Source organism: Salvelinus fontinalis, chromosome 3, assembly GCF_029448725.1.
Source record: "Salvelinus fontinalis isolate EN_2023a chromosome 3, ASM2944872v1, whole genome shotgun sequence".
In the NCBI taxonomy this organism is placed as follows: Eukaryota; Metazoa; Chordata; class Actinopteri; order Salmoniformes; family Salmonidae; genus Salvelinus; species Salvelinus fontinalis.
The window spans coordinates 27,752,590-27,766,606 of NC_074667.1; the positions used below are offsets into that span (position 1 = coordinate 27,752,590).

Here is a 14,017-nt window from a genome sequence, read left to right on the forward strand (position 1 = left end):
ACTTCTAATTTCCAATTAGAACATCTTATTACACGTATATAACTATATATTTACTGAGCACCTCCGTCAAGGTCTGATACACAATAAGCCTAGACAGGCATGAATTACATTTGATCTAAAAAGTTGTGACATAGCCTAGTACGCCCGGTCAATACTTTCCGATACGCTGCTTCTAGTCTAAATGCGGAAACCCGTAGACCCGTCAATCAACCAGTAGACGCGGACTGGGAGTGGATTAAAATGGGCAGAACTGCGCTGTGCGCATTTAGCAAAGTATGCATAATGTCAGACCATAACTAATATTCGAAAGGCTACATTGCAAAGAGGTTGGTAAATTGGTTACAATTTATCTGTTTTGATAGCTGTCATTGGTAGTTTTTAGTAAATGTATTTTGATAGCTGTCATTGGTAGTTTTTAGTAAATGTATTTATAGTTATGTGATACTTTTTTTTAGGCCCATTGTTATGGATTAGGCAGATTGTTTTACTCAAATGTGTATTTTTAACTTGTCAAAGGTCATTTAAAGGCTACCATAGTTCTATGATGAGCATCGAGATACCTGTTGGTTTGAAGGACATGCTGCAAGGATACACCGTGGAGGTACTCCGGCGCAGACCGACAGATTTGGTTGAATTGGCAATCCAATATTTCACGCGTCTTCAGGAGAGCCGAAACCACGACAAACATGCTAAAGACAGCCCGGTCAATTCTGCTCGAAAGGGGGTGGCTTTTGATAGTAATTCGTTTGAATCCGATGAAGATGAGGACTCTGATGACTATAGTGAGTGGCATTTTGCATCTCTATTTTACAATAATCTTCATGATTTGATTATTAAATATATTTAAATAATTTCCAATGTTCTTTATTTCTGTTATAACCTTTTTACTTAATTATTATAACTTTTTACTCGCTCCCACTTGCACACATAATAGGCTACATAAATAAGCGCACCAAATGCATAATGAATCATTATCTCATGATATTAGTCTCTATTCGATAATACTTTGAAGTCCTTTTTAAGTCATCTGCACGCCAGTTGAATGGGTTCTCATTGTAACGTGAGGGCCCCTGTAGTCATATGATTTTCTCTTCCATTGCCAGAGGTTATCAGATGATATGATGCTACTGAATAGCTATTTGTCCTGATTTATTTCATTATTCAGTAGCCTATTTAAAGCAACATGAGATAATGAACGTTTGTTTGAGGGTGTCTCAATCACTTTTGATAAATCAGCTGCTGTACTCTGACAAAAATGGTTAAAGGAGAAAATAAGAGAATGTATCTGGCATGGTAGTAGTACCATCCCCTACCCTACTCATTTACTGTTGGATGTATCTATGTAAGTATATTTAGACAGAATTGGGTGTAAGCTCGGCCTCCCGAGTGGCGCAGCTGTCTAAGGCACTGCATCGCAGTGCTTGAGGCGTCACTACAGACCTGGGTTTGATCCCAGGCTGTGTCGCGGGAGACCCAGGAGGCACCGCACAATTGGCCCAGTGTCGTCCGGGTTAGGGGAGGGTTTGGCCGGCCTTTCCTTGTCTCATCACGCTCTAGTGACTCCTTGTGGTGGGCTGGGCGCCTGCAAGCTGACCTCGGTCGCCAGCTGGATGGTGTTTCCTCTGACACATTGGTGTGGCTGGCTTCCGGGTTAAGCGAGCAGTGTGTCAAGAAGCAGTGTGGCTTGACAGGGTCATGTTTCGGAGAACGCATGGCTCTTGACCTTCGCCTCTCCCGAGTCCGTAAGATAGTTGCAGCGATGGAACAAGACTGTAACTACCAATTGGAAATCACGAAAAAGGGGTAAATAATTATTGGGTGTAAGCTAAAGTGTGTCAAATGATTCATAAGAACAACTAATATTGATGTTCAGTGGAACCAACTTCATTTCCAGCACTGAAACATCTCTCTCTTTCTCTAGTGCCACCTCCCACCCCAAATAAATACAGTCGCAGAGTATCTGGTGAGCCTCATCATTGGGTTTTGCATCCATTATATGCAGTGTATGAAGAATCTTATTTCTGTCTCTCACTTGTGTGTTACAGTCACAACATTCCCTTTGGGAGTATTTGTTTGTCCCCAGTGTGTCACTGTGTTCCCCCCCACCCCCCCACAGTGTGTGCGGAGGCCTACAACCCAGACGATGATGAGGATGATGACTTTGAGCCAAGGGTGGTACACCCCAAATCAGATGAGCAGCGTCGCAGACTCCAGGACGCCTGCCGAGATATATTACTGTTTAAAACCCTTGACCAGGTAAAGTATTGTATTCAAGCCTCTGTCTTCAGGTATTGAGAGTTACTTCTAAGTTAAGAGGAAATACAGTTAGTCTTCCTGTTAGAGTTATTTTATCTTGTGTTCGGTTATGAACGAAACAAACACTCTCTTAATAGTCATCCTAACACATTGGAGTTTGTATTGATTTATACTGAACAAAGATATAAATGCAACATGTAAAGTGTTGGTCTCGTGTTTCATGAGCTGAAATAAAAGATCCCAAACATTTTCCATACGCACAAAAAAGCTTATTTCTCTCAAATTCTATGCACACATTTGTTTACATCCCTGTTAGTGAGCAATTCTCCTTTGCTAAAATAATCCATCCACCTGACAGGTGTGGCATATCAAGAAGCTGATTAAACAGCATGATCATTACACAGGTGCACCTTCAAATCAAATTGCATTTGTCACACGCGCCGAATACAACAGGTGTAGACCTTACAGTGAAATGCTTACTTACAAGCGCCTAACAAACAATGCAGTTTTAAGAGATAAGAACAGCAAATAATTAAAGAGCAGCAGTAAATAACAATAGTGGGGCTATATACAGGGGGTATCAGTACAGAGTCAATGTGCAGGGGCACCGGTGTCGAGGTAATTGAGGTAATATATACATGTAGGTAGAGTTATTAAAATGACTATGCATAGATAATAAAAGAGAGTAGCAGCAGCGTAGAAGAGGGGGCAGGAGGCAATGCAAATAGTCTGGGTAGCCATTTGATTAGATGTTCAGGAGTCTTATGGCTTGGGGGTAGAAGCTGTTTAGAAGCCTCTTGGACCTAGACTTGGCGCTCCGGGTGCTGTGGACAATAAAAAGCCACTCTAAAATGTGCAGTTTTGTCACACAACACAATTCCAGATATCTCAAGATTTGAGGGAGCATGCAATTGGCATGCTGACAGCAGGAATGTTCACCAGAGCTGTTGCCAGAGAATTTAATGTTAATTTCTCTACCATAAGCCACCTCCAACGTCGTTTTAGAGAATTTGGCAGTACGTCCAACAGGCCTCACAACCGCTGCCCACATTTAACCAGCCCAGGACCTCCACATCCGGCTTCTTCACCTGCGGGAACGTCTGAGACCAGCCACCAAGACAGCTGATGAAACTGAGGAGTATTTCTATCTGTAATAAAGCCTTTTTGTGGAGAAAAACTAATTCTGATTTGTTGGGCCTTGCTCCACAGTGGGTGAGCCTATGCCCTCCCAGGCCCACCCATGGCTGCGCTCCTGCCCAGTCATGTGAAATCAATAGATTAAGGCCAAATGAATTCATCTCAATTGACTGATTTCCTTATATGAACTGTAACTCAGTAGAATCGTTGAAATTGTTTTTGCTCAGTATATTTGTGTGATGGTTGTTGCTGGGTGTCCTAGTTTAGAATGCACACACACACACACACACACACACACACACACACACACACACACACACACACACACACACACACACACACACACACACACACACAAAACATACAAAACATACATCTTCTAATGTATGAGTGTTGTTTCTCTCTTTCAGGAGCAGTTCTCAGAGGTGCTGGATGGCATGTTTGAGGTATTGGTCAAACCACAGGAGCACATCATAGACCAGGGGGACGACGGAGACAACTTCTATGTCATAGAGAGGTGTGTGTGTGTGTGTTTTATTCACGTCACTAAATAACTGATTAAAACACTGTTTGGCAATGAAGGTCTACAGTAGCCTCAAAAGCACCCTCTAGGGTAGCACCATGTAAGCTATTTTCTGTCCTCTGGGTACATTGAATCCATCCAATCAGAGGATCAGAGAATGAATCTAGTACTGAAAGCATAAGCTCCAGCTAGCTAGCACTGCAGTGCATGAAGTGTGGTGAGTAGTTGACTCAAAGAGAGAGAAAGACAATAGTTGAACAGTTTTGACAAATTCATTTCTTCAACAATTAAGAAGCAGCAGAGAGAGAGCTAGCTATATTTCATTGTAATGTTTTTCTTCTTAGTTTACTTTTTACTTACTTAGCTAATGCAGCTAATTTAGCCTACTCACAACCTGACTCAAACAGAGATGACCGCTATTTGTGTTAGCTAGCTGACTAAGGCTATCCAACATTGCAACTCTTTCAAGACAAGATAAGCTTTCGATTTTAGAAATGTATTGCCACTGCCTGTGTAACTGCTAAACTGCTTGCTGTACACTGTACTGCGTGATTGTATGCATTAATTGGCTTGTGGGTTTACAAACGCAGTAGCTCTAGTTTGTCGACTATAACGTTAATATGGTGACAACAATGTAGGCTGTGTAGCGGTTAGTGGTTATGGTATGAAAGTTTGGCTTCAAGAGGTTTTTGCGGCTGGTTATAGACAGCTGTTGTGTTGTGCACTGAAATCAAAAAGCGTAGGGAAAAGGTGATATGCACGAAGGAATTAACGAGCAAAGTGATCATGCTGTTTGTATGTGGCTGCTATGATAGTTAACTGAGTGTGCGGCTGTTTAGGGGTGTATTTGTTGTGTCGATTTTGTTGCAAAATGTTTCTTAAACAGAAGCAAAGAGAACGAAGCGGGGAGGGACCTACCTGAATTTGTACAATAGAAACTCTCATTTTGGACTAATGCTTACACCCCAGATCATCAGCTAAATACAGGCAAGAGTATGCAAGGCGGTATTGAATGTGTCACTGTCTGTCACCTTGATTACTACAATTTGTCTCTTGACCTGTACAACTATGTTATAAACTTTCATTTGTAGGCTAGGTTTTAGCAACCTCGTGATGGGTATATGACAAATACGAGTATCGTGTAGTAGCCGAAACCCATCGATTTTACATTGAGCTGTGTGAATGGAATATGAATGACAGTCATCCAATATGCTGTAATAGAAATAAGGCCATGCTCATAAAATAAATACGTCCTCCCTAATCTTAAACAGCACTGACCACCACTAATGTGAATGTGATGTCCTCTGATTGCTCTGATGTCTTGTGTACCTCTGTGTGTTGTAGGGGCGTGTATGATATTATTGTGCAGATTGACGGAGTTGGGAAATGTGTGGGGAAGTATGACAACAAGGGCAGTTTTGGGGAGCTGGCGCTCATGTACAACACCCCACGTGCTGCCACCATCATGGCCATCCAGGAGGGGGCACTGTGGGGACTGGTGAGTCACAGTAGGAGACGAACGATCCTACTTTATACGTGGGTTTTTTTTCAGTGAGAGATGAGTAACCGGTATGTGTACGTTTTAGGATCGGGCCACATTTCATAGACTCATAGTGAAAAACAATGCCAAGAAGAGGAAGATGTACGAAGCCTTCATTGAGTGTGTACCCCTTCTAAAGTCTCTCGAGGTCTGTTTCATTTGACCACAACATCTTAAAGTGCTTCACAATAAAAGTGTACTGTGCAGTTTGTTTCAAAGGACACCATAAGCGAATGAATCACATTGCACACACAGAATCCATTGTAAACAATCTTTCCTCTCAGAATGCATGCGAAGATCAAGAATGCATGTAAAGATCATTGGCTTGTGGGTTTATACTTTTATCACACCATCGTCTGTCCTCGTCTTGCTCTTTCTCAGCTCTCTGAGAGGATGAAGATTGTTGATGTGGTGGGAATGAGAGTGTTCAGAGATGGGGAGTGCATCATAACACAGGTATTGTCGACTTTTGCTGTACATTTTTTATATTTGCTAACAATTCTCCTTTACTTCGTACTGTATCACTGCCGATTCCACTGCATTTCTGCACTCTTAGGGGGATAAGGCAGATTGCTTCTACATTGTGGAGTCTGGGGAGGTGAAGATCATGATAATAAGCAAAGTAGGTGTACATGTTTTTCGCCTTCCCTAGGAGGTGTGTTAGATCTACTGTATAAATAATGAGTTTGCTGTGGGTACCTGCTGCAAGGCACTGTATGTATTGTATGTATAGCTTCTTTGGAATGTGGTACGGCTGGCTTTCCTGCCTTTGCAGCTCGTGCTTTTGCAGCTAGTAAAATTAATGTATCAGGTTGGGTGGTAGATAAGGAACGGATAACTGTAATTGTTAAGAGTTATGGAATCGGTTACATCAGTACAGCAGTATCATCATCATGTCTACGTCTCCCTACCTAGACTAAGGCAGGACAGCAGGGTAATGCAGAGGTGGAGATTGCACGCTGCTCTAGGAGCCAATACTTTGGAGAGCTGGCTCTGGTCACCAACAAATCACGTGCAGCATCCGTCTACGCCGTGGGAGTTACCAAGTGCTTGGGTACGTTGTATGTACACACATACAAACCATTACTCTTCAGTCGTGAAAATTGATATTCATGGTCATTCTCTCTGTCTGTCTAAAGCAGTTAAAAATGAATAGATCATAGACTGTATTCATGCGTAAATTAAGCGTAATTTCCTTTCTATGCACCTGTCTCTCTACGCGTATTCTGACCTCGAATTTAAGCATGAGAATAGCATGCTATTCACCCGCTATTCTGTTTTGGGTGGAGATCTAAGAAATGAAGTTGTGTCTACAGATAGGCCGTATTCTGACCTTGATTTAATTCCCTCATAATTCCACCACCTTTATGTGCAATGAAACGATGAATAAAGTTGAGCAATCTACTTATTTTATGCCCTTGGGGGAATCTCCGTCACCATCTTGGAGGGTGGTCCAAATGATAAACCAAGCAAGGGAAGTTTGCAATATATTTTTGTTTGAGTATCTTTTGGAAATTGTAGAGAAAAAAAAATGTCCTTCAGAAGTTCCAGCTAGGCAGGCTAACGTTAGTTAGCTAATTAATTTGCTAGCTATCATACAGTAGGCATATATTAATAATTATATATTTAATATAAGTAGACATGCAATCATAATTGACTGTAGCGCATATAAAGCACCCACAAGTTGAAAACACAATCATCGCGGGATGAACGAGTGACGAAATTCCGGCCAAGGATGGACCTTTAAAAATCATTCCTGACACATTTGGGGCTTTTTATGCGCGAACTGGCCATGCTCGAGCAGAAAATTCGCGGCTAAAGTCTGGCTGCTGAGGAGAAATTTGTTTCACTGTTAGTAAAGGTACATTGACTCTGTCCACTGCTGAAATGGCCTCTTCCTGCGGAGATATTCTGGTTAAGGAGATTGACAAACGTGCGTCTGGCCAGGCGTTCGAGGTGATCGTAGGAGCTCAAGCTCCAGACGCCAAGGGAGAGTTCCCCCTTTCCCCCCCCCAAGAAGAAGGACCTGTCCCTGGAGGAGATTGAGGAAACTAGAGGCTGCAGAGGAGAGGAGAGGAGGAAGTCCCATGAAGCGGAGGTTCTGAAACACCTCGCTGACAAGCGGATGCATGAGAAGGAGGTGCAAAGGAAAGCCATGGAGGAGAACAACTTCCGCAAGATAGCAGAGGAGAAGCTTAACCAGAAGATGGAGGCTAACAAAGAAAACAAGGAGGCCCTTCAGGCAGCCATGAGTGAGAAGGACAAAAAACTGGAAGAGGTGCGTGCTAAGAAGGAAACCAAAGAGGGCGGTGCCGAGACATCAGAAAACTGAACAGTTCAGTCTATAGGGGAATTGTATACTATAGGGTTTTTTACGTATCCAAAGATTGATTTATATTTAGTTGATGGCCAGTATTTTTGTTCACTGCCACCCACTTTATGAAGAAAAATAAGTTCTCCCAGTTTGTGAATTTAGCTTCTCTACTATAAGTGTACTTGCTATAGTTTTACATGTGGATATTTGTCTCCTTGTTGCTTCTATTCCACGGCTGTCTAGATGTTACTAGCCTTCAAATCCTCAATTCCTTTCAAATGGCATTGGAGGATAGGATCCAAGGTAATGTCCTTATACCACCAATGAAGCTTTGAGAGATTAACGAAAAAAGGACTGAGGAAGCAAGAATTTGACCTCAAGTAACTGTTTCATACATAGCCCATTTCTTTGGATATGTAGCTTTTGTCATTGCAGCTTCTGACCTAATGAAAAATAGCAGTGTACGTAGTTGTCCTTTAAGGAAGCATGTGCTGTGCATAGGCCCTTGACATGATCTCTCTATTCCATAGTGCAGCTTTGGAACAGTGTCCCCGTGTATCTCACACCTGACTGTTCATAGCACTTATTGATCACTGTTTGTTAACATATTGATTGGTTTCACCTTTCTTCACAGCATCAGATGTTGTATTGCAGCTTTTGCTGTTCAGAGATCTGCTAGTCTTGTTCTTTAAAGAACTAGGGCTGATATGGCATCCTGATCCTATTACACTACCCAAAAGTAGTACACTATAAGGAATAGGGTGCCATTTCAGACACACCCTAAATCTAATCTTTGTGCCACTGCAGATTTTATGCGTTTGTAAAGTGGAGTTTTGTTTCAAAGCACATGACTTAGTGCTGTTGTAGGGCAATGAAGTAACTTTGCCAGACTTTTGAATCATCTAGGATGTTACTGGAAGTGGGTCCACACATGGAATGCAAAAGAGGAATTCACTTTGGATTCTTAACAGATGTTACTAGTTGACTTAACAGATGTACTAAAAAATAAAATTGTTAAACGGCAAAAACATATTTAAAAAATAAAATCATTCCTGCCTCCCTCGCCCTTGCCCTGCAAGTGTAAACTCGGTCAAACGTCATCAGAAGTGTTCACTTAATTTGAGGGCTGAGGGGATAGGGTGTGTCTTTTAAGTGTTTGGAACGCAATTTGTTGTGTGTCCCTGGCTATCCGTCAATAAAAAATATAAGGTATCTTTACTTTTACTCAAGTATGACAATTGAGTACTTTTTCAACCGCTGCCATTCTCCATGCACTCTAATTTACAAATTGATAAGAGCTATTGATAATAACTAGGTAAATTAGAAAGCCATTTGGATAAGGGGGTTGTAAATATAAATGACATTATTTTTTTAAATCTATGTCACCTTATGATCACTGGAGACAAATGTGAAACCAGTCACATGGCAGCAAACTGAAGCAAATTTACATATCACCTTTCCCACAGTAGAGTTTATGAAATGTTGGCCTTATAACTTGCAGATATGAAATGTGGAGACCCAAGCTATAGGCTTCTGTAGCCATATGCAAATTATAGTATAGCGCCAAACCTACCGAGTTGATTTATGATTTCTAGAATATTTGAATTGTATTTTAATTGTAACTGTATTTTGTACGATTTGTATCGTGTTAGGTCCCGAACAGTCATTCCCATTTAAAATAGCATTTTGAGTGACTGAAATATCATCCATAATATTTTTGGGTAATGGAAATGCGAAAACTACCAGGAAGTTTGAAAAGACAGGCTGAGTGGGAAGGGAGTTTATTGTCATGAGCTCGCCTTGACTGACAGCTGTTTGAAACGCCTAGGCCAAGAAATTTGGATAGTGAGCGGTGTTGCAGTATAATCCTCTCAAGCTAATTTGGTGATACACAAAGCAATAACCTGGTTTCCATCGAACCTTTTCATGCGAGTAAAGTAAATAACGGATAAAAAATGTTATTACCTGCCTGACGGAAACATTTTTCTATTTGGTAAACGTTCTAATTGTCAACAAAACAAAATACGCTAGACAAGGCGAGAGATTTTTGTGTCGGTAAAATTAATTATTCGAGAAATGTCGGTGGAAACGCTTTTATGCGTAAATATTGATATAATAACCATCAAATCGAAGTAAATTTGGAGTCACGCGATGACATGTTGTGTGGTCCTCGCACCACGACTCGGGAAAGCATGCAGTTTATTAGGCTACAGATGAAATAAATTATAAAGAACTTCACAGGGTGATGAAAGTGCAAGGTGATGAGCTTGATGCTCCTTTCCAATAAATATCCAGGGTCTTATTCTGGTGACATGATAATCGATGCTTGGCTGCAGTTTGACAAGTAAAAATAATCTTGCTTTTGTCCATATAATCTCATCATGTAAACGACTGGTGCGCTCTAGCCAACAGCGCCCAGATAGCGCACTTGCCAATAATATAAGAGTGGGCACATTCACTATATAACTCAGTAGAGTTGAAAATGCGATGGAAACCTATTTAACTTGTATTTTTTATTCCGTACATGGGAATTTAACCACAAAATGTATGTTTATCTGCACTATATCATCGCGCTCGCACAGCCTTTTATCTGCAACAAGTCCATTTTATGGAAACATCTCTGGTGGGAAAATGCGCCTTTGTTATTATGCGGATTTTAGAATATTCTGAAGACCTAGCTAGCCAGTAACTAGCTAACACCAGACACAGATTAAAGGGGAGAGAAATAAGTACACTACACGACCAAAAGTATGTGGACACCTGCTCATCGAACATCTCATTCCAAAATCACGGGCATTATTATGGAGTTGGTCCCTCCCTTTCCTGCTATAACAGACTCTACTCTTCTGGGAAGGCTTTCCACTAGTTGTTGGAACATTGCTGCGGGACTTGCTTCCATTCAGCCACAAGAGCATTAGTGAGGTCGGGCACTGATGTTGGGCGATTAGGCCTGGCTCACAGTCGGTGGTCCAATTCATCCCAAAGGTGTTCAATGGGGTTGAGGTCAGGCCAGTCAAGTCAAGTTTTTCCACACCAATCTCGACAAACCATTTCTGTATGGACCTCACTTTGTGCACGGGGGCATTGTCATGCTGAAACAGGAAAGGGTCTTCCCAAACTGTTGTGACAAAGTTGGAAGCACAGAATCGTCTAGAATGTCATTGTATGCTGTAACGTTAGGATTTCCCTTCACTGGGACTAAGGGGCCTAGGCCGAATCAAGAAAAACAGCCCCAGACCATTATTCCTCCTCCATCAAACACTACAGTTTGCACTATGCATTTGGACAGGCAGCGTTCTCCTGGCATCCGCAGAACCCAGATTCGTCCAGAGCATTGCCAAATGGTGAAGCGGGATTCGTCACTCCAGAGAACGCGTTTCCACTATGGAGTCCAATGGCGGCGAGCTTTACACCACTCCAGCCGACGCTTGGCATTGCGCATGGTGATCTTAGGCTTGTGTGCGGCTGCTCGGCCATGGAAACCCATTTCATGACGCTCCCGACGAACAGTTCAGCTGACGTTGCTTCCAGAGGCAGTTTGGAACTCAGGAGTGAGTTGCAACCGAGGACGGACGATTTTTACGCGCTTCAGCACTCGGTGGTCCCGTTCTGTGAGCTTGTGTGGCCTACCACTTCGCGGCTGAACCGTTGTTGCTCCTAGACGTTTCCACTTCACAATAATAGCACTTACAGTTGACCTGGTCAGCTCTGGCAGGGCATAAATTTGACGAACTGACTTGTTGGAAAGGTGGTACCAAAGTCACTGAGCTCTTCAGTAAGGCCATTCTACTGCCAATGTTTGTCTATGGAGATTGCATGGCGGTGGGCTCAATTTTATACACCTATCAGCAACGGGTGTGGCTGAAATGGGCTAATCCACTAATTTAAAAAGGGTATCCACAAAATGTTGTATATACAGTCGGAGTGTATATACACTTGTATATACAGTAGAGTGTATATACACTCTACTATTATTCTGACATTTCACATTCTTAAAATAAAGTGGTGATCCTAACTGACCTAAGACAGGGAATTTTTACTAGGATTAAATGTCAGGATTTGAGTTTAAATGTATTTGGCTAAAGTGTACGTAGACTTCCGACTTCAACTGTATAGTGTTTCTTTGCCATAGATGAATTTTTTATTATATATGCTGATACCATACAGCCAAATTTTGGCCACTGTAGAGTAGCTATCTAGCTATATAAACCACGCCCGCCCCTCCGCAAACATGCCTTCTCTGATGTTGGTTACAAGGCGGAGAATATCATAATACCATTGGTGTATTAAAATAATCCCGCCTCCTGAATCCAACCTTTTGACATGGGGGAACAGTAACTTTATGATCAAACTTTATCCATGTAGAAGCAACAATCATTTTTCATACTTTCATATGGTTTCATCTAAATATCATCCAATTGCATGAAAAACATGATTTTGACTGTTCATGACCTTTAAATATTAGCCACGGTCAGTTTTTCAACATACATTTATAACTGTCACTTTAATGTTACTTTGTTTGCAACATTCCATTACATCGTTAGTTTACCTTTCTTTCCTCTGTCACGTTTGTGTGGTTGTTCCTGAGGATTGCTACCAATAGTGGATCATATTAGGCTAACGTATTACAAGCTTTGCAATAATTTGGAACATGTAACCTATTTGAATCATTGTAAAATGCAGACCATACTTAGCCGTTTGAACCTGGAGCCTTGGCAGACGGCGCACAGTTCACAACCACTGGACCGTTGTCATCACAGTTCCATAAGTGAGGATTATTAGGGTAGATTTATAGGGCAACTGGTCAACCCCTATTGTACATTTTTCTTACCTTCCGATGTTTCATGGATTGAACAATTTGAATATGGCAACTTCCAGGTTGAATCAAACCACTGTATTTTTGATAAACCAATATATTTTGTGAAAAGGCTCTCTAAAATATTTTTGTATTTTTTATAATTCATAAATACTTTCCGAACCTTAAATAATTACAAGATCAGAGTATTTTTAAATGTATCAATTGGTGCTGAAAAGTAGACAAATATGCATGTATTTACATTCTGAACTGTTCTCTCCATATATTCTAATGAGTCTGTTGAGAAAATTTTAATTAAACGTACTGAAAACCCAGCGGTTTAATTAAATCTATTCAGCGCACGTGAAGGGAATCATGCCTGCAAAGCATTAGGCAGCTATGCATCTGAATAACAACTACTGAGACGTGCATAGGAAAGGAATACATTTCCAAAGTCTGAATCGGGCCCATAGCGCCTCAGAGTAGTCTCAGGAGTGCTGATCTAGGGTCAGTTTAGTCTTTTACACAAGGACACTATAAATACAGACCCAGTAGATCAGTAGCCTTTTAAAGAATTTGACTTGACACCCCCTCTTTCTCTCCCTCACCTCTCTTTTGCAGTAATAGACATTCAGGCATTTGAGCGTTTGCTGGGTTCCTGTAAGGAGATCATGAAGAGGAACATTTCCCAATATGAGAACCAGCTGGTAGCTCTGTTTGGTTCTAGTGTAGATTTGAAACATTAACGTGTAATTGTCTTTGTAAGAAATGTCACACACGAACACAATCCCACAAACAGGTGGATACACAGACTCTCTTTAGTAGTACTAAATTATACACAAAGTGTGCATACTTACACCAAAACATATTGGTTGACATTTAATTGTAGACTCTACAATTGACATCCATGTTATGTGAATGGCTTCAAATGACTGACCATTTTATTTACATTTAGCTACTAGTATTTTCCTTTTTAAACCATTATTGTGATAGTATCCATATTCTTGACCATGTTGGTAAATTGTTAATGTACAATTCTAGCCCAATAAATCTTCCTCATGCTGTTTTAAACTGAATTTGACTAAAGGTCAATGACAAAATCAAATATTAACATGTACTTTGCTTTATGTCAAGACTTGTTTCACCTGCAGATTGTGAGACTTCATAAATGTAATCCCTAAGGGGTCGATATGTTGTCATTGCATGAATGGAAGCTGCTAATTTGCTATTTGTTTTTTTCAATTACATTTTTCATTAAAACAAAGTTTGTGGTGCACTGTAGTTTATTGGACTTTAAGTGGTGTGAAAGCCAAGGGTGGCTGGGTGTGTGTAAGGAAGCACATTAACCCCTCTGATTGTCAGTGATTAAATGCTATTGAACTATTGAACGTTCCATTTATAATGAGATTAATTTCCAAATACTTGACAACGTGAAGGGAAATCCCCTAACCC

The 14,017-nt window shown here is 41.0% G+C and overlaps 1 protein-coding gene and 1 pseudogene across 1 annotated transcript; both read left to right on the forward strand.

Moving 5' to 3' along the window:
- The first annotated feature begins 81 nt into the window (after positions 1-81).
- On the forward strand, positions 82-14,015 carry LOC129842878 (cAMP-dependent protein kinase type II-alpha regulatory subunit-like). Its single transcript, XM_055911578.1, has 10 exons — positions 82-782; positions 1,922-1,963; positions 2,117-2,256; positions 3,804-3,910; positions 5,261-5,414; positions 5,503-5,604; positions 5,838-5,912; positions 6,013-6,078; positions 6,372-6,510; positions 13,187-14,015. The coding sequence occupies exons 1-10, from the start codon at positions 542-544 to the stop codon at positions 13,309-13,311; spliced, it is 1,191 nt and encodes a 396-aa protein (XP_055767553.1). The 5' UTR covers positions 82-541; the 3' UTR covers positions 13,312-14,015.
- Positions 7,235-8,770, forward strand: LOC129842835 (stathmin-like; annotated as a pseudogene).
- Positions 14,016-14,017: the final 2 nt, after the last annotated feature.

Bases quoted from the DNA above. Each gene is read 5' to 3' on its own strand.
- LOC129842878 (XM_055911578.1), top strand. From the start codon at position 542: ATGATGAGCATCGAGATACCTGTTGGTTTGAAGGACATGCTGCAAGGA. The intron at 1,964-2,116 runs GTGAGCCTCATC...ACCCCCCCACAG, and splicing joins ATACAGTCGCAGAGTATCTG to TGTGTGCGGAGGCCTACAAC. The intron at 3,911-5,260 runs GTGTGTGTGTGT...TGTGTGTTGTAG, and splicing joins AACTTCTATGTCATAGAGAG to GGGCGTGTATGATATTATTG.